This window comes from Mandrillus leucophaeus, unplaced genomic scaffold (genome assembly GCF_000951045.1).
Source record: "Mandrillus leucophaeus isolate KB7577 unplaced genomic scaffold, Mleu.le_1.0 Scaffold411, whole genome shotgun sequence".
Taxonomy (NCBI): domain Eukaryota; kingdom Metazoa; phylum Chordata; class Mammalia; order Primates; family Cercopithecidae; genus Mandrillus; species Mandrillus leucophaeus.
Window position 1 is genome coordinate 101,322 of NW_012104377.1, and position 21,429 is coordinate 122,750.

Genomic DNA, 21,429 nt, shown 5'->3' on the forward strand with positions numbered 1-21,429 from the left:
CAAGTCTCCAGTGAGTTCCAAACTTTCCCATGTTTTTGTCTTTTTTTGAGCCCTCCAGACTGTCCCAATCTCTGCCTGTTACCCAGCTCCAAAGTTGGTTCCACATTTTTGGGTATCTTTTCAGCATCACCCCACTCTACTGGTACTAATTTGCTCTATTAGTCTGTTTTCATGCTGCTGATAAAGACATACCTGAGACTGGGCAATTAAAAAAAAAGGGGGGGAGTTTAATTGGACTAACAGTTCCACATGTCTGGGGAGGCCTCACAATCACGGCAGAAGGCAAGGAGGAGCAAGTCACATCTTACATGGACAGTGGCAGGCAAAAAGAGAGCTTGTGCAGGGCAACTCCCATTTTTAAAGCCATCAGATCTGTGAGACCCATTCACTGTTACAAGAACAACACGAGAAAGACATGCCCCCATAATTCAATCATCTCCCACTGTCTCCCTCCAACAACACATGGGAATTATGGGAGCTACATGATGAGATTTGGGTGGGGACACAGAGCCAAACCTGACCAACTGGCTCTTTCACCAAGAACTTCTTTAGTTTTTAGGTTTCTTTTACAGACCGTATGTTTTGAAAAATTTGTATACTAAAGTACATATTACGATTACATATTACAAATCTTGAATAATTATTTTCCTACTTTAATATAAAAACATTTAAAATATAGGCTTTTTTGTGTGTGTGTGAGATGGAGTTTTACTCTGTCACCCAGGCTGTAGTGCAGTGGTGCAATCTCGGCTCACTGCAACCTCCGCCCCCTGGGTTCAAGTGATTCTTGCACCTCAACCTCCTGAGTAGCTGGGATTACAGGCGCATGCCACTGTGCTGGCTAATTTTTGTTTTTTTAGTAGAGAAAGGGTTTCTCCATGTTGGCCAGGATGGTTTTGAACTCCTGACCTCAGGTGATCCTCCCGACTTGGCCTCCTAAAGTGCTGTGATTACAGGCATGAGCCACCATGCCCAGCGAATATAGGCTTTTTTTTTTTTTTTTTTTTTTTTTTTAGCTTATTCAGGCTTTGTCATAGCTAAGGAATAATTTCTGTATGCTTTTTGAACCACTTTTGTGGACCTTCATTGATGATTTCACAGACCCATGGTAATGGGGGCCCTGTAGCTTTCAAATCACAAAATAAATGATCCCAGCCACATATTTTCTTATTTATTTATTTATTTATTTTGAGACTGCATATTTTCATTTTAAAGTTCTGCCATTCCAGCATACTTCTAAGAGTAGGAAGATACTGTTAAGTAGAAAAACTGTACTTCAGTGTCTGCTTTAGGAACTTACTATAAGTGAATTTTTGGTTCCTATAACAATTTTTTTTTTTTGAGACGGAGTCTCGCTCTGTTGCTCAGGCTGGAGTGCAGTGGCGCCATCTCAGCTCACTGCAAGCTCTGCCTCCTGGGTTCACGCCATTCTCCTGCCTCAGCCTCCCAAGTAGCTGGGACTACAGGCGCCCGCCACCACACCTGGCTAAGTTTTGTATTTTTAATAGAGATGGGGTTTCACCGTGTTAGCCAGGATGGTCTCGATCTCCTGACCTCATGATTCATCCGCCTCGGCCTCCCGAAGTGCTGGGATTACAGGCATGCGCCACCGTGCCCGGCCTCCTATAAAAATTATTATGTGAACGCTTTTAGAGAAATTGAACATGGTTTTATTCTTTTTGGCTAAACTTTCCTACTTAGGCAAATTCAATGAGGCAAACCTAAGACTGAATTAGTATAATGTAAATTAGTCATAAAATAATATATATTTTATATAATAATATGACAATCACAATTATACTAATCAAAATTTTTTAAAGTATTTACAATACAAATTTTTGAAAATGATTTTCTCTCTGAAGACAGTTAAAGAATCTGGCACTAGTTTGAGCTATTTTTGTTTTAGGTTAAAAATTACATAAGAGACTGTAACAAGCACTTGTACCCCATCAGTAGTCCTGTGAGAGATTGACACTGGGAGATGAAAACTATGTGTAAATCTCTTGGCTCTGCCTTTTTTTTCTTCTTCTTCTTTTATTGAGACAGAGTGTCTCTTTGTCACTCACCCAGTTTTGAGTGCAGTGGTGCAATCTTGGCTCACTGCAACCTCTGTATCCCGGGTTCAAGCAAGTCTTCCACAGTAACCTCCCGAGTAGCTGGGACTACAGGCACGTGCCACTATGCCCAGTTAATTTTTGTATTTTTTCGTAGACACGGGATTTCACCATGCTGGCCAGGTTGGTCTTGAACTCCTGACCTCAAGTAATCTGCCCACCTTGGCCTCCCAAAGTGCTGGGATTACAGGCTGAACCACTGTGCCCAGCCTCTATTTTCATATTATATTCTGAATCCAAACACGTTTTATCAGTTTCACTGCTACCATTCTAGTCAAGGCTATCGTTATCTTTGCCTGGGTTATTGTAATAGTCTCCTAATTGATCTCCCTTCTTGCCATATGCCCCTGTCACAGGGGGTATGTTGTTTACATAGCAGCCAGAGTAGGCTGGGTGTGTATATGTTCTACTTTCTTTGAATTGAATTCACTTTTTAGTGTGCACTCTTAGGAGTTTTGTAGATGCATACAGTTGTATAACCACCACCTAAATCAAGATACAGAACAGCGCCCCAGATTCTCTTATACTACCCCGTTTGTAGTCATCCCTTTACTCCATCCCTACTGATCTATTTTCTGCCCCTATAATTTCACATTTTCCAGAATGTCATAGAAAGGGAATTTTGTAGTAATTAGCCTTTAGAGCAGGCCCTTTAGACTATACATCTGATCATATTAGCTCCATAATCAAAACCTGTTAATGGCTTCCCATCACATCCTCTTGCCACTGCCTCCCAAAGTGTTGGAATTAAAGGCATGCGTCACCACACCTGGCCTTTTCCCAAGTTTTGGCATGGCTCACTCCTTTCATGCAGGTTTATCATGTGTCGCCTCATCAAAGAAGTCTTCCACCTGCCTGTTACTCTGTCAATTTTTATCCTCATACTCTACCTCATTTTTCTTCCTAACATTTGTCCGCCTAACAGTTATTCATTAGTGTGTTTATTTTCTGTATTCTTCTACTAGAATGTAAACTTCACAAGGACAGGAGCATTTTTTTGTTCACTGCTGTATCCCTAGCACTTAGAGATGCTCAGTAAGTAATTGTTGACTACATTAATGGTTAGGCACACCGATGTAAGGGGTTAAGATTCAGAACTAGAATGTGACAGCCATTGGTAAGAGACTCCAGCTTCAGGAAGTCCCAGCTGTCAGGCAGAACATGGGATTCCACCTTTGTAAGATCCTATGACAGATGGTGAGTGCATTGCCTTGACATGGAGGTAGAATGAGACAAAAGTTGGGAGTGAATAGTATTTCACTGTGCACTGAAGCTAGGTAAAAGAACAGCTGGCATTAGGAAAGCCTCAGGGAGCGGGGACTCTGGCTCTCTGGAGACGAGCAAGGCAGGTATCAGTCACGGGCTGTTCTGTGTGAAGTATCTGGCACAGTACCAAGAGTGCCACAAGGCCACTCCACACAAGCTTAGGAGAATCAGGCAGGAACCTAAAACCTGACCCAGGTGATCACTGGGAGTCTTACAGATAGGACTTATTTTCTCTTGGGTGAGAGCTCCCTAACTTCCTCCTGAGATCAGCACTGGTGCTGGAGGGAAAGCCTGGAATGGATGCAGAGCGCCATGTTCGGGTACTGGTCCTTGTGCAGTCACCGTTTTTTGAGTTAAATAGTGGACATAATACAAGTAGACCTCAAGTGTTGAGACTACAGAGTCTGAGAAGTAGCCTTTTTTTTTTTTTTTTTTTGAGACTCACTTTCACTCTTGTTGCCCAGGCTGGAGTGCAATGGCTTAATCTCGGCTCACTGCAACCTCTGCCTCCCAGGTTCAAGCGATTCTCCTGCCTCAGCCTCCCAAGTGGCTAGGATTACATGCACGTGTCACCAGGCTCAGCTAATTTTTGTGTTTTTACTAGAGACGGAGTTTCGCCATGTTGGCCAGGCTGGTCTTGAACTCCTGACCTCAGGTGATCTGCCTGCCTCGGCCTCCCAAAGTGCTGGGATTACAGGCATCAGCCACTGCGTCTGGCCAGAAGTGGCCCCTTTTTTTTGGTTTGTTTTAAATTTGTGTATTTGGGACTTAATCTGTAATTGTTTACATTCAAGCATTTGAGTAGGATTAAACCTGTTTTAGATTTCCTGAATTTATACTTCAATTTTATTCTTTCTTTTCCATTTTTTGATGCTAGTGATAGTTATTAGTCTTAAACTACTATGGTCTACAATCTTTATTTAGCTATAAGAGTTATTAGGGAATTAATTAAAGGTGACATCAATTGCAAACCCCACTGTTTTATATGCCACTAAGAAAGAAATAAACGTTGCCAGTGATGCGGTACTTTCTTATCACTTAGAATTTTTGTTTTAGACTTATTAAAGAACTTTTAAAAGACTTATCTAGACATAGATTTTTATCTTATATACTGTTCCTGGTTTTGACTGTGCTGCTTGACATGTGAAAGGGAGTATTTTCTGCGTACTTCAGCAATAGAACAACTTCGTCTACTTTGTGGTTATTTTCCTTTTTCACTTGGTTGTTTCCTTACAGGGGAAAAAAAAAAAAGAATTGTGGTCAGTACTTCAGTAATGAATATGTGCTCCACTAATATTAATTTTATGCCTGCTGCTCTTCATGCCTTTCTACATTCACAAAAAATTTTCCTCCACACGTAGTACCAACAGCGTACATAACCTTAATTCAGAAACGATGCCAGGACAAAGAACTGGAACTCTGTGTGTGTGTGTGTGTGTGTGTGTGTGTGTGTGTGTGTGTGTGTGTGTTTGGACAGTGGCAGCTATTATGACCATCAGCAGGCTGACCACAATGGTAAAATGCCGACAATTTAAAATGCTTCCCAATTGCAGAGACATTAAAATGTAGATCTTGGAATTGATGAAGTTTGGTGTCTTCATTATTGTTATACATAGTTTCGGGCATACAGTATGTTTTAGGCGTTAATATAGAATATTAAGGGATTTAAGTATTTTTTAGGTAGCTGTCAGGTTTCTCCCAGATAATCTCAGTTTAAAAATGTATTTATTCATTCCAAAGGATAATTTCTTGAGAGGAGATAACTCCCGTAAAGTTCAGCACCAGCAGCAGAGGAAACCCAGGAAAAAAACCAAGCCTCCTGCACTAACCAAAAAACACAAGAAGAAGAGAAGGCGTGGACCTCGTCGACCCCAAAAACCCATTCCCCCTGCAGTCCCCCAAGGGAACCTCAGCATGCCCGCCAGCGTCTCACTGCCAGTGGAGGCCTCTCAGATCCGGTCAGTGTTGCCACTGGCACCTAATTTTTCTTTACATCTTCTGATTCTTCTCAGAACATCTAGCTTCATGTGGTTATCGTAACGCTGTCACTAGGCTACAGAAGCCATTTAATATATCAGCCTAGATTTTTAAAATAGTGTTTGGTATAAATTTTAGATTTTACCTGTATCTGGCTATATTTGATCTAAAATTAAGCTTTTCCTTACAATAAAGAGAACAGATGCTGAAATTGGATTTAATTGTATACTGTCAACTTAAAAAACATTTTTTTTTTCTTGAGACCAAGTCTTGCTCTGTCGCCCAGGCTAAGTGCAGTGGCGCGATCTCGGCTCACCGCAACCTCTGCCTCCAGGGTTCAAGCAGTTCTCCTGCCTCAGCCACCCTAGTCTGGGATTACAGTCATGTGGCATCATGCCCAGCTGATTTTTGTATTTTTAGTAGAGACAGGGTTTCACCATGTTGGCCAGGCTAGTCTCAGACTCTTGACCTCAAGTGATCCACCCACCTCGGCCTCCCAAAGCGCTGGGAATACAGGCATGAGCCACCGCACCTGGCCTCTAACTTTAAAAAATTTTAGCAGAAATTCCATATATGTTCCAACAGAAGTATTCCATCAAAAATATGAGGCATTATTTATTTTGGCAGGGTTAAACATTTTGACCAGGAGAATGAAGCTTTTGTTTTAGCTAAGCATTTCAATTTTACCTGTTGTTAATTTCATTTCTAAAATTATTATTTCGACCAGATTTGAAATTCTTCTAAAAAGCATTAAGACACACTTGATACACCAAATTGTGATTCACTGTACAAATTTGAAGTAAAAGTATTACCTAGTAGTTGTTGTTGCCTCTTAATACATGGGTGAAGGTTGCAGAAATACGTGACTGCATATGGTAAGGCCTGTATTTTTGCAGTGATTCTACTTTCAGATTTCCTTCTTTTAAAGTGGGGGAGGAGACACTGTAAGTTAGAATTTCTCATGTTTCTGGTGAGTATAAAAAACCTAGAGCCAGGTGTGGTGACTCACGCCTGTAATCCCAGCACTTTGGGAGGCAGAGGCAGGTGGATCATGAGGTCAGGAGTTCAAGACCAGCCTGGCCAAGATGGTGAAACCCCATCTCTACTAAAAGTACAAAAATTAGCCAGGCGTGGTAGTGGGCATCTGTAATCCCAGATACTCGGGAGGCTGAGGCAGAAGAATAGCTGGAACATGGGAGGTGGAGGTTGCAGTGAGCTGAGATCGTGCCATTGCACTCTAGCCTGGGCGACAGCAAGACTCCGCCTCAAAAAAAAAAAAAAAAAAAAAGGCCAGGCATGGTGGCTCATATCTGTAATCCCAACACTTTGGGAGGCTGAGGTGGGTGGATCACCTGAGATCAGGAATTCGAGACCAGCCTGGCCAACATGGTGAAACCCCGTCTCTACTGAAAAAAAAAAAATTAGCTTGGCATAGTAGTGGGCACTTGTAATCCCAACTACTTGGAAGGCTGAGACAGAAAAATCTCTTGAACCCAGGAAGCGGAGGTTGCAGTGAGCCGAGATCACGCCATTGCACTCCAACCTGGGCAACAAGAGCGAAACTCTGTCTAAAAAAAAACCTAGAAGGCATTAGGATTGGCTTTAGCTCAAGTGGTTACTTCCTTACTTTCCATCTGTCTAATCCCTGTGCTTGGGTTCAAGACCTGCCAGGGCTTTCTGACCTTTAAAAAAAAAACCTAAAAGACATTAGCTTGTTTTTTTATTTTGTTTTTGTTTTTTTTTTTGAGACAGAGTCCTGCCCTGTTGCCCAGGCTGGAGTGCAGTAGCATGATCTCAGCTCACTGCAACCTCCGCCTCCTAGGTTCAAGCGATTCTCATGCCTTAGCCTCCTGAGTAGCTGGGATTACAGGTGTGCACCACCACGCCCAGTTAATTTTTGTATTCTTAGTAGAGATAAGGTTTTGCCATGTTGACCAGGCTGGTCTCAAACTCATGGCCTCAAGTGATCCTCTCACCTTGGCCTCCCAAAGTGCTGGGATTACAGGCATGAGCCACTGTGCCCTGCCTGACATTAGCTTCTTTTCATGTTGAATGAACTTGGCTTGGTGGTATTGATGTGAAGATAAAGAGGGAGTTATGGGACCGACAGTGTCCTCTTTCCCAGGAGCCCATCCACGCCAGAGCTGAGTGCTGATGAGTTGCCGGACGACATTGCCAATGAGATCACTGACATTCCACATGACTTGGAATTGAACCAGGAGGACTTTTCAGACGTCCTGCCACGGCTACCTGATGACTTACAAGATTTTGATTTTTTTGAAGGTATAGTCAATATTTTGGCTCAAGGAAACTGGTTTTAAAAATAAGTTTATAAGAAAAGAAATAGTGTTTTGAGATGTATTTGTCATACTCCTCCTCACATGTAATGTCTTTCAGTGTAGATAGGAAATATAATACCACTGCAGCTATTTTACCCCTTTCAGAAGATAAGGAATGTGCAGTTTGTTTAACCAACTCATAATTTGGTGACTAGGTTTATAACTTGTTTCTTTTATTTTTGGAGACAGAGTCTCACTCTGTCGCCCAGGCTGGAGTGCAGTGGCAAGACCTTGGCTCACCGCAGCTTCTGCCTCCTGGGGTCAAGCGATTCTTCTGCCTCAGCCTCCTGAGTAGCTGGGATACAGGCATGTGCCACCACGCCTGGCTAATTTTTATACTTTTAGTAGAAGTGGGGTTTCGCCATGTTGGCCAGACTGGTCTTGAACTCCTGGCCTCAAGTGATCCACCTGCTTGGCCTCCCAAAGTGCTGGGATTACAGACATGGGCCACCACACCCGGCCCAACTTTGTGAATACTTTTACTTTATTTTTGAACAAAGACATCTTGAACATGAAGTTTGTTTGTTTGTTTGTTTTTTGAGACGGAGTCTTGCTCTGTCACTCAGGCTGGAATGTAGTGGCGCCATCTCAGCTCATTGCAACCTCTGCCTCCCATGTTCCAGCGATTCTCCTGCCTCAGCCTCCCGAGTAGCTGGGATTACAGGTATCTGCCACCACACCCAGCTAATTTTTGTATTTTTAGTAGAGACGGGGTTTCACTATGTTGGTCAGGCTGGTCTCGAACTCTTGACCTCAGGTGATCCACCTGCCTTGGCCTCCCAAAGTGCTGGGATTACAGGCATGAGCCACTGCGCCCAGCCGAACATGAGTTTTGAAGTCTTTTAGAACTTGCCCTAGTTTTATACCCCACCCTGTACTTCAACTGAAGTGCACTTTTCCAAAATGAAGTTTGCTTAATCTGCCAATTCCCTCATGCTTTCAGGGGAAATCTTTTATACTCTTAGAATGTTTCTTTCACCATTAAAAATCGAATATTTCCATGGTGATTAATCAAGTTCCTAACAATAGATTTTTTGAATATTAGAAATGAAATCAAAGTAGGTCCATGGGCTTCCATTTTATGAAAATTAGTAAGAAATGGGAAAAGAATGAGGGGGAAGGATTAGAGAGTAAAGCAAAAGCATTTTGAAAGATAACCCATGAAATGAACCGAGTGCTTAGTGTTGTGCTAAAATGGATGTATGAATTTCTGTGTTTTAACCTTCCACAGCTGCCCTCCAGCTGGGAGAGTCAGGAGGAGAACAGGCAAGGTGGACCTGTTCTACACAGCCTTTTGTCTCAAATCCAAGTTGATATTATGTGTTTTCTATGTTAATGACAATAATATAATTTTAGGTAAAAAACATGTATAATCACATAGTTACCGTGAGTTTTACATTTGTAATCCTTAGAGTTCCTAAGAATTTAGTACTTTGATAAGATGGCTTTTGAGATGGTTTTCAGTAAATCAACTGAAGATGGTGATTCAAGTTCGTAGACAGCTGACGTTTCAGACCCTGTCCTGCAGATCATTATTTCACTTTTTCCCTCCAATCCAAATCTTGGAAACTTTTCTTTTCAAGAGGGACTCTTTTTAAATAGAATATTGTTTAAAATAATTCAAATGTATGATTTTTGTGATGTAGGACTGGTAAAAGCTCTACTGATTATTGATGGCTTTTGTTGACTCAGGGAAGAATGGAGACCTCCTCCCAACTACCGAAGAGGCTGAGGAGCTTGAACGGGCCTTGCAGGCTGTAACTTCTCTCGAGTGCCTGAGTACCATTGGGGTCCTTGCCCAGTCAGATGGTGTGCCAGTCCAGGAGTTGTCAGATAGAGGAATAGGGGTGTTCTCCACAGGTACTGGAGCTTCAGGAATACAATCCTTGAGCCGAGAGGTGAACACAGACCTAGGGGAGCTATTGAATGGGCGTATAGTACATGATAATTTTTCTAGTCTAGAGCTGGATGAGAACCTGCTCCGTTCTGCTACCTTGTCAAACCCACCTACACCCCTGGCAGGGCAGATCCAGGGGCAGTTCTCTGCCCCAGCCAACGTTGGCCTTACTTCTGCCACTCTGATCAGCCAGAGTGCACTTGGGGAGAGAGCCTTCCCAGGACAGTTTCATGGACTTCATGACGGCAGCCATGCCTCCCAGAGGCCACATCCTGCCCAGCTGCTGAGCAAGGCAGATGACCTAATCACCTCACGACAGCAATACAGCAGTGATCACTCCCACTCCTCGCCCCATGGAAGCCATTATGATAGTGAGCATGTGCCGTCTCCCTACAGTGACCATATCACCTCTCCCCACACAACATCGTACTCTGGTGATAATATGGCAGCTACCTTTTCAGCAGAGATGCCCATCATGGCGCAGCACTTGCTCCCAACCCAACTTGAGGTGCCACTTGGAGGCGTGGTAAACCCCAGAACTCACTGGGGCAATCTCCCCGTCAACCTTGGAGACCCCTCTCCATTTAGCAACCTTCTCGGCGCAGATGGACATCTTCTTTCCACTTCCCTATCCACACCACCCACCACTTCGAACTCAGAGACCACACAGCCTGCCTTCGCCACCGTGACCCCCAGCAGCTCCAGTGTGCTTCCGGGGTTACCACAGACCAGCTTCAGTGGCATGGGGCCTTCTGCTGAACTAATGGCCTCCACCTCTCCCAAGCAGCAACTCCCTCAGTTCAGCGCAGCCTTCGGCCACCAGCTGAGTTCTCACAGTGGCATTCCTAAGGACCTGCAGCCCAGCCACAGCTCTATAGCCCCTCCTACAGGCTTCACAGTAACAGGTGCCACAGCTACAAGTACCAATAATGCATCTTCTCCCTTTCCCTCCCCTAACTGAGGGTGTCTGTGTGTTTGCAGGCAGGTGGGGAACCCAGTGTTTTCTATGTTTGTTTCCTCTTTAGCACCCCTCTCCCCTTTTCCGAAAGAAGATATAACAGATGGGGATTAGAGGGGCACCCCCCTTCCCAGTTCAATGAGTGGCCCTGCAGTGGACCTCGCTACAGTGTTCACATGTGCTTCTTAGCACTGGTGCTCATTCCCTCCTGGCAGGCCCACTCCGCCCCAGTGGTTTCCTTAGTGGTTCAGCACAGTGACTGGATAGGATTGATTTTTAGCAGCAAGTCCTAGAAGTGGAAGATACCTCAGAATACCAGTGCCCTTTACTATTTCCTAGTATTCAGATCAATGCTTTCCATTCTATTGCCAGGTTTTTACATAGGTGGTTCTAGATAGAATGATCTTATTAATTGAGTTCCTGTATAAGAGACAGCAAATGGTGTGTGGCAGGTCAAGACTGACTTAGCACCAACTGCTAAACACCACAGTGAGGCCAGGATTCCATTCCTAATTGTGATCATGTTTAACTAAAAGAAAAAAATGTGTCTTTTGACTGCCTGTGAGTATGCGTGTGCCCACGCGTGTGTTTTTGTGCAGTGCAGGAAGCGACTGTCCCATTAGTTTGCGTTTTGTTTGTTTGTTTTTTTCCCCCTCTGTAATGAGTATAAGACTATTACTTTTCTCCTCTCCTACATCTCACAATCCTAATAAGGTTGGTCCTTCTTTTCCTCAAGTTTCCTGAATAGGGAGGGTGGTGGGCTGGTCGTGTGAATAGCACAACCTTTTTCTGCTAAAAGTTAGCCCAAGAAGAAACAGAACATAGAAAGCTTGGATTCCTGTCAGTGAGGTAGGCATGTCCTGAAAAGCTTGCCTGGGACGACTGCAGGCTCCTGGGGTTCTGGGACCTGATGGTCACTTTGTCTTTTCAGACATATGTTTCTAAATCTCTCTCTCATGGAATACATTTGCAAGATGTAATTAAAGAAAATATTTTGATGTGAAAAAGCAGGATAGGTCAGATAGATTTGAAAAGATGGGATCTGTGAACTCCTTGATCCATCTTTTGCTTTTGAATTTTTCATGTTTACAGTAGTGATTCTTTGGTAAGATTTGTAAAATGTTGCAGACACTTGTAGAATCAGTGTACCAGTTGTGAAGTGATGTGTGATATCTGAAGGATACACATTTTAAAGTTTCTTTCAAAGCAGAATATGGAAATTAGACATAAATTTTATTTGCCCTTTGGTACTTTTAAAATAATTTAAGTACTTGGGTTTAAGTAAATTTGAAAATAGTTTTGGGAAATGTTTTTACAATCCAGGATTTTAGGGTTAAAAATCATATTGGGTAGTTTAGGGAGTTCGTGACTATGAAATGAATTTGTGAGGTTTCTTGCCTACCTTTTTTTTTCCCCCCAGAGAAGGGTGGAACTAGATTTTAAAGGCATCTCTACTCTGCTTTTGCTGAGTAGTTTCACTGTCCCTTGAGATACCATTGGCTATTTATACCTGAGTCTAGTCTAATCCACATATATATATATTTTAAAAGTTAAGTAGAGAGAACATACCTATTGATGTAGTTCAGTAATTCATTTGTCAGGGAATATTTGATCTTAATTCCTTTCTAATAGGTAACGATTGGATGTATTTTCCTACTTCCTGTATGTATTCTCTTTATGCCATGCTAGTTCTAACCAGTCCCTTCTTTTGAAAGCTTTTCTTTCTCTGCTTTTTAAAGGAATGATGGTGATCAGTAGGCATTATGCAGATACCACGTGCCTGAGGTTATGGAGGGGAAATGTCACATGACTGTATGAAATCATTATATGCCCTATTTTGTATTTATTGATGTTTCTTTTTGTGGGCCAAAAATATGTTTGTAATATATTTAGTTTTTTTAAAATCATGGTAATTGATTGGAAGATTTATTTTTAATAGCTTTGCCTTTTTTGCAGAGTGCAAAATTTCTAAATTATAACTTATGTCATAAAGCAAAATTATATTTGGTATCACCATAAATTTCTATTCTGAATGGTGAGGACAGATAATTTGAATATTTCTCACCTGTGAATCTATATTAGTAAGCTTTTTTATTTTAATGTACTGTAATGAAGTGGTCACGAGTAGTTACCTCTGCTCAAAAATGTCATTTAGTTTGTTAAACTATTTTCACAACCCATCGTAAGCATCACTAGGTAACTATCCATTCCCAGCAATTCAGTTTAGTCTCCATTGCGTATTTAAAGGTTGTCGCAGAGCAGCACATTGACTTCCTCATCAGCCCTTTGACAGCGAAGGGAAAGTCGTGGATAGTCGATTTGAACTTTTTCTATCTTTTTGTCCCTCATGTTAGCTGCTTGAAATTCTTCAGTTATGATACAAAGCTGAGTTTACAGTAAGTTGCACATTTTATTGTTTGCAATTTTCTGTTCTATGTGCATTTAAAAGCCCTTCTCTGCTTTCTAGTAAGGAGGCATGAAATTATCAGGAATGTTGCTAGTTACAGCTTCACACCAAAAACTTTGAGTAAATACATTTTTGTTTGGATGCCCGTGATGAAAGCTGAGGAAAGTGGTTGAGGAATTATCAACAACAAACTTCTCCTCTGTTTTATCTAGTTCAAAACAGATATCAAAGTTTGCAATTTGCTTTGCTCTTGCTGTTTCTTATGAGTCCCTTTTTGGAAGAGAGGAGAACATCTATAAGCCCAGAGAGATCTGTGTTTTTCTTTTAGTTAATAGAGCCATTCTTGTCTATTAGTAGTAACTTTGCTATTAATATGTATAGAAAGGAAGAAAGTGTCTTTTACTCCAGAAATATGAAAATTAGTATCTTTTAAGGTAGCTCTTATGCTATCATAAGTCAATACTGGAATCAAAAACAAATCTTATATAAGGTCCCAAATAGGTAGAAACTAGCTGTTATTCTAGTGTTAAACCCATGAGAAGTAGTGGCAAAGAAGCTTCACTCTGTTTCTGCAGTTCTTTGGGACTATTTATAAAGGCCAGTTAGATTGTGTTACTGTGATTTAATTTACAAAGTTGCTGCAGTTAATGGATACATTCTGTTCTCTGAGAATCTGAATTCCATTCTAATGTGTGATATTCACTGGCTGTGATCAGTAGCATCGGAAGAAAAGATGGGCTTTCTCTACTCTCTCTACATAATTATTAATATTATTTTAATTAAAGTACTTAAGACATTGTTTTTTCTTCTGTAAAAATGGCTTAGCAATTTGCACATCTGGGTAGGTTATGTAGCTAGTAAACAACTCATAATAGTAAGTAGCAATTATACTTAACCCACCAAGTGACAGACTATGCAATGGAAAAATTTTCTAATTATTGTCACATAGCTTAGACAGCAAAGGATTATTTTCTCTGGTAACCTACCATGTGTGATATAACTGCTTTATAAATGACTTCCTGAGCAATTTCATGTTGGCAGGCAGTGTGGTGTGTCTAGTGTCCCTCTATGAGAAGACTATAATCAGAAACAAATAGTAGGCATAGGGAGCAAGTTGGAAAGTGAGGTTATTGGTTTTTTTTTTTCCTTAAAATTGGTGTTACTGTCTTTAGTGTCTTAAGGCTAAAGAAAGCTAATACTTTATCTTTGCCAAATAATTATTTATAAGATTTATTTTTAAAATAAGCCCAGTCTCTCATCTGAAAGTTAAGAATCATCATTTTCTGTGACTGACACTAAAGCTCTTCCTTATCAGAGCTTGTTCTCAATCTGTGATCACAGTCCACAGTAGCAAAGACAGCTCTTTGATCAGGAAGGAAACCATGTTTGTGCTGCACAGAGGTGCCCTGTCCATACACTTTTCTTTTTACATGAAAGAATTGACCTTTCCGTTGACCTGTACCATTCTGTTTTTATAAAGTGGATTAGAATTTGAGCATATCTAGTAAATGTCGTGTGGTCAGTCCGCCGGTGCTTGCCCGCCATCTTTCCCGTGCCTTGGCATCCTAGGGGTGCTGGTGATGGTCAGTGGGCGCCATCAGTCGGCAGTGCACGTGTAAGGCAATCTCCTCTCCTCCAGGTTAGTTCAGAAGGTCGCTATGGGTTGGTATTGCAAAAAGATGAGTATATTAACACTAAACTTACTAAGAGGTTTGAAATTCATTAAAAATTAGTTTTCAGTTTCTTCATCTTTCTTTTAGACTTCTTTTAAAATTCTCTTCTTAATCTGGTATATATAGAAGTCTAATATTATGGTCTTCTAAAGAACTCTCCAGTTTAATGAGGCAATTTAGAGGATTCCTTGAAAGAAAAGTTAGTCATACTGAACAGTCTTCATTTGTATCTCTTCTATTACCAGTATTTACATTGTTCTCAGGATATTTTTCCTGACAAAAAAATATATTTCTTGGGGGTGGAGAGTTATATATATATTTACATGAAAGAACATAGATGTTCCCCCCTCCCAATACATTAACTGAATCTTCACTGGCTTTCTGTAGAAAAGCTAAACAGTTTAATAATGTCTTAATATCTTTATAAATTTTCCTATATTCTGGAGGAAACCAAAATCATGTTTAGTAGATTAAAGTAACGTTTAAAATACAATAATTTGTAATGAAATGCCAGTGAAAGACATGTTTGGATATCTGTTAAGCATTTCTCCCTGACTAATGAATTAGGAAAGAAAACATCAAACTTTAATGAATAGTTCTGTCTCTTCTAATAAACAGTGTCATTAACGCTGCAGTTGTTTGTGCGTCAAACTTAGGGAGCCTTATTTCTACATAGCAAAAATTCTGTTTTCACTTCAGCCCTTATCTTTTTGTTAGTTTTTCTCTGCACTGTGATACAGAGCTAATAAGAGGAAATGTGACATTTCAGAGAGAGAGCAAGCAAATTGGGTATGACTTTTTTTACCCTATGTTCCCCAATACTGGGGATGTTTGGCTACTTTGAACGCAGTTTTGAGTGACCTAAAGTTTAGAACAATACTCGTATAAGAGAAAAATCTATCTAACTCTCAGTGAGCTCCATAGGGCAGCACGGCTTTCCATCTTCTCTTCCGCCTGCTTGCCTCTGCCCACTACAGTCCTGAAGAATGCACATGCACACATGATCTGTACCCATCCCGGCCGAAGAGGCATAGAATCCTCTTCTTTCACTTGTTTCTTTTTTCTTCGTTTGCTTGTTTTTGTTTGTTTTTAAAGCTGGGGACCACTGAAGTAAGCTCTATATGCACCCAAAGTTCCCCTTGGAAATTCAACACGCAGTGCAGAAGGCTCCAATGCAGCTAAATGCCACACCATTGCTTTTACTTAGGGGAATAGACTGATTTGCCCTGAAATGACTCCAACCTGCATCATTAAGGTACAGTTGGCTCCAGTGGATTAGTGCTGAAATGATGGGAAGTCTGACACTTGTTGACATTGTCTTCATCTGTTTGGAAGGGTTGAATCTGTTCCTCTCAACAGTGATAGTTCTTTTCACTGTATAGTATTGAGTATGTCTCAGGGATTCCTTGTGGAAATTAGGGCAGTTTTTAAAATAAGAAAATAGTTTTAAAAGAAACTAAAGGTGACTCATCATTGAAGAGAGCGGAAGAAAGAGGAAACTTTTGGTTTTGTAGCCCACAGTGTCTTGCATAGGACTTTTTCCTTTCTCCTCCAGGCTCTCATCTCAGCTTCAGAATACAGAATCCTTTCCCATCATGCACAGCTTTAAAACTTTTATTTAAAAATTTCCTTCCCCAATGAGCTTTCAGAATACTTATTGTAGATTTTAAGAGAAAAGGTATATTAATTTATGCTATTAACATCACCTCATAAATTATAAGTTTTATACTAAAGCTGTATTGAGTGTAATGAATTATGTTGCCTATGTGTTTAATAGCTAAATATATATGAGCTTTTTTTTTTTTTTTTTTTTGACAAAACAAACTAGTGAAGCACCTTTTTACACTGGATCTCTGCCGTGTCAAGGTGTATTGCTATCCTTTGCTACCTTGCAGATATATAAAATAAAAGGATATCCTGGGGCCTCAAAATGTAGAACACCTTTAGACCATTTATAACTGTTCCTAGAACTGTTGAGAATCATGTTGTTTAGTAAATGATCTGTGGTTTACATAAGATGGCTAGAAGCTTAGTTACAGGGTACATAGAAATACATAGATCAAGTAAAACTCCAACTACTGTAGCTGGAATTTGTAAACTAAGTTTTTAAGACCTCTTTTATTTCCTATGGATTTATTCTTTAATTTACAGTTTATTCTGTAAGTTGGGAAGTAAAATAGAGAAAATAATAAATCTAGATGTTCTCAGTGTCTTATTCAGGAACTTTTTATCCCTCCTCACTAAGGAATTCCCACTGTGACTTTAAAATAGAATTAAATTACTCGTGTGCATGTATATGTCTGTTTTTACACACATGCAAAAATATACATTGGGGGCACGTGTGTGAGAGATATGAATGTGTGCTTATATAAAAATAGATAAAGGTAACCGAATGTATTGTAGAAACATGATTTATTTAGTTGAGGGTATTGGAGTTACTTTCTCATTGTCTCTGTTGTATAAATACACCAAATTAATCATTATGTTATCTTATGTTAAAAGGCTAGCTCTGATATCATGTGCATTTTATGTTAACCTTTGGATTAACTTATATTGTGCTATGTTCATAAAATGACATGAGAAATAGAGGTTCTAAGATCAGCCTCTCACTTTTGAGTATAAAAATAAGAGAGGGAGACAGACAGCCCCAGACATGAGCTGTGTTTATCTATTGTGGTGATGGGACCAGAGATCTGTTGAACCTTTTTTATGTTTATTATAGATTTCTTTATATTCTGAGTAAGAAAATATTGTTGATCATCTTTTCTTGGTGAAGTTAAGAAAAAGTATAGGCCTTTCATAAAGAATTTTTGGAAGGGGCTGCTTTGTTTAAGGAGTTGGTGGGATCATTTCACCGTGCATATTTCAAAGCTGGGGTGATTTCATTCAAAATTTTTCAGAAGACTTTTACTCAGTTCTGCTGTTATTTATTAAGAGTGCTCCCATCCCCATATTTTAGCTATAGGAAAAATTGTGCTACCCCTGATTCATATGGAATTAAAAAGAAAATACACCCCTTTATTTTGAGTTTTAAAGTATTATTTTGCTATACATTTACTGGAGTATCTGGTGGTCTAAAATAGTCAAAATTAGAGTTGTTATTAAATGTTCCAATGACATTTATTTTTAATACTTAAAAAATCATGTACTTCGAAATATGTCAAAACAACTTCTGATAATATACCTGAATTTGTAGTTGTCTCTTGAGCATCATTTACTTCATCTTAGATATAGTGAAGACCTAGGAAAGCTCTATATGCTGTTCTTTTCTACAGTTGTATTTTTGCAGCATCTCCTGGTTTCATTCACTCTTGTTTTGGGATTTTTTTTTAATCTGCATATTTCTTGTACATATGCATGCAAATGAAAGAAGGGAGTTTGTACTGGTGCCATTTCTCCCTTCAGTTGCTGGTTAATGGGATTTGCTAGAAAAAATTCTCCCGATTGAAGGGTGAAAACAGACCCTTATGTGTATATCTGTACAGAGATGTGTATATGGGATGTGGTGGCACTTTGCTGAATGTGAACTTGCCTTGTCAATGGAAAGATTGAAAAGTATTATGTTTATTTATACATTTGTATAAATCTATATATACACGTATGTATATGTGTGTGTATAGATAAAGCTATATACATATATTTCCCTTAAAAATGTGTGTGTATAATAGGTAAACAGCCTTTGTTAAGCAAGATTAAAGTCTATGGAAAGGTCTGGATTATTCTGTAAGCCAGAGGAGGTGACAGTCTAGAGTACATCATCAGAACAGTAAAATGGAAGTCCTTTGGATTATAGTCTTGTTTATGGATATTACACAATGAATGCCTGTCTGAACAATTCTTACTTGCCAGTTCCACTATTCTTCATCTTCACCACCTTCTACTGGTCAGTCTCTCATCACTTAAAAAGAAAAAGAAATCACACATCATTGTGGTTTTTTTCTCCTTAATTCTGTCTTTTCTAGCCAGAAACTTTTGGCTTAAGCATATTTCGTCAACTTCTCTGTTTTCTTTGAAAGATCTTTATCTCTCAAATTTTCCCAGAAGACACAAGCTTTGGTAATATTATCAATAGTAATTTTGAGAATTGGGCATTCATCTTTGTCTCAAAAACAAACAGAAAGCCAACCTTCAAATAAAATAAATTTGAAAGTTTTACCTCAATAATGTGGGGGCATTTTACTTAAATTACAAGAGAACATAATTATGATTTTATGATTGATATTAGTGTTAGGTTTATTTCCACACTTACTGTCATTAATTTGTCATTTACATATTTTTATTTGCTTTGTAGTTTAATCATAACTTCACCATTTACATTTTAATGGAAAGCATACAAGGTCACATGTAAGCCTCTTGAATTCTGTAACTAACTCATTTTTCTCATGATGAAACTGCTTTGATGAATTCCTGTGTGATGAATTCTGCTATATTTCCTTTTGACTTTTCTCAGTTTGTGACATTCTGTATTAACTTTGCTGCAGCTCTCTAGAAAACTTGCATCTCTATATATTGTGCCTTTAAAGCTCTTATGCACACACAGACAAAAGTGTATATATACATGTCAGAGCATGTGTACATATGCTTTCATATGTACTCACACAGTATGTCTCTAGTATATATTGTGGGAGTAGATATATAGATATTCAAAGGCAATGAAATATTGCTCTCTAGATATATATGTATATAAATAGTGTTGATATAACTGTATATACACATGTATATGTATGAGTTTTAAATGGCAATCTTTTACATTTAGCAAAATGCTGCCCCTACTGGAATATTGTCACTGCAGTGGCAGTTGTATGTAATGATTTAAAATACATTATCAAAAGTTATTTAAAGAACATTTAAAGTCTCATCTAAAGACATCCACACGCTATTTATTTATCTTCCTTTTCCTTTTATTGTTGTGTTTTTCTTAACTGAAAGGGAGACTGTCATTTTAAAAATGCCATCTGTCCCATGAGAGTAAGAAAGAGCTGGAGATTCACTTGAGGAGCTTTGTGCATTTTTCCTCTCTCTGAAGTGGAGATGTTCCACAGACCAGACTGTTTATTTCACTTATAAAGCGATCCTAATATTTCCATTAGTGTATGTCATCCACCATCTCCTAGATCAACTTAATTCACCAATTTGCCTCCTCCTTTCATTAATAAATAATGATTATTGAGATCATTTTGCCTGGAGGAAGTTAACTACTCTCATGCTGCAGGGAAATATATCACCTAATTGTTATTTTGCTTGTTCAAAATTCAAATTTGAAGGAAGGCAGCTCTCTCATGAAGCTGTCTTAAGCACATTTTAGTTAAGGGCCCTCCCAAACTCTTTTTTCTTTCTTTCTTTTCTTTTTTTTTTTTGGCGAGTTCCAAGTTGCATGTGCTTGAAATAGATTTAATTCTTATTCCCTATGGTTTCAGGTATTTTTCATTAGTACATCAATTTGACACACTGAATGCAAGACTATTAAGGAAGAACTATTGAATATTATTTTATTTTGTGAAGAGTTGGCAGCAGATTACATCTCAAGAACTTGCAGAGAGAGGAGGGTTAGATGGACAATCCTAAATTGTAAGATGTTAAAAAACAGTAAAGTAAGAGTACTCCTGAAGACTAAAATAGAGAGGCTGGGGTTTGAGCCATTTTACTGAGTAGCTTAGCTGGAACCTGATATCAGAAGTAGCCTTTAACAAAAAGCCTCTTGGCAATTGTATGGTACTAACAACTAGAGTACTGAAGTGTAAGTCGAAACCAAGTTGCAGTGGGAAATCAAAGGTGAGGTAGCTTATTTGAAACCAGCAAATGAGACAGGTTGGACGGTTTTAAAATCTCTTCTAACAAAGAAACTGCACGGTAGCAAGGACTAGCGGTTCTCAAAGCCCTTCTTTTTCAGTGTTCTCATTCACCTTGGCACACAAGTATGTTTAACAGGCCATGCATTAAAAATAAATACAAAAATATAAAAGCTGCTTAAAGGGAACTTACAAACTGAGAATCTCTCCTCTGTATTTGTGTTCCTAGTGGCTGCGAATTTAATTATATGCACAAAAGTTAGGAGCCACTTGTTTCTGCACAGACTGTAGGAGCAAGATGAGGAGATGGGCAGGTTTTGGTAAGAGCCCCCAGTTCTAGTGGAGAGGCATACTTGTGGTATTGGGTGCGGCACTGCTGGGGGAGACCACGTTTTGGGAGGCGATTGGCTTTTGGTTTGTAATTTCCCTTTAAACAAGAAGAGATGGCTCACATTTTCCATATATATCTCAATGAATGTACTGTATTACTGTTTTAAAAAATTTGATGAAATAATAATGAATTGGTCTCCTTTTGTTATCTGGTCCTTGTTTAATTTGTTTAAGGGTTTTTGTATACAAAAGTTTACATTTTTATGTATATTTTTCTTGTGTAAAAACTGATGTAATATGTGTATGAAACACTGTATGTATTATCTGTATATAGTGTGACAAAATCATTTTTCTTTCTTTCTTTTGGATGTATTAATAAATCTTGCTGTGAAGTAGCCTTGTTTTTAGTTTAATTTTCTTTGCTGGGATATTGATGGAAGCTGCAAATCCAGGGTAAGTATTTTTCTGCCTTTATTTGAATACAGTATTTTTTAATATTTTGTATTTCACCAATAACTCTAGGCAGATATATTCATGATTTTTATGGTTGAACTAACAATAATTAATACTTGTAATAACTGTGGATCAATCAAATACTATCCAAAGTGATTTTTGATAGGGTATCCAGCCTTGAAGTTCAACCAGAAGTTGCATTTGATTTTTTTTTTTTTTTTTTTTT

At 39.2% G+C, this 21,429-nt stretch overlaps 1 protein-coding gene across 2 annotated transcripts in view; it reads left to right on the top strand.

Annotated features, from left to right (window-relative positions):
* Nucleotides 1-21,145, top strand: part of INO80D (INO80 complex subunit D) — a 105,868-nt gene extending 84,723 nt beyond the window's left edge. Inside the window, exons 10-12 of one of the 2 annotated variants that reach the window (XM_011992465.1) lie at nucleotides 5,121-5,338; nucleotides 7,483-7,640; nucleotides 9,389-11,078. In XM_011992465.1, the coding sequence (XP_011847855.1) occupies nucleotides 5,121-5,338; nucleotides 7,483-7,640; nucleotides 9,389-10,554 (1,542 nt within the window). In that variant the 3' untranslated portion in view covers nucleotides 10,555-11,078. Of the gene's footprint in view, nucleotides 1-5,120; nucleotides 5,339-7,482; nucleotides 7,641-9,388 lie in introns of both variants that reach the window. The other variant, XM_011992464.1, reaches the window with a different exon arrangement.
* The last annotated feature ends 284 nt before the right edge of the window (nucleotides 21,146-21,429 follow it).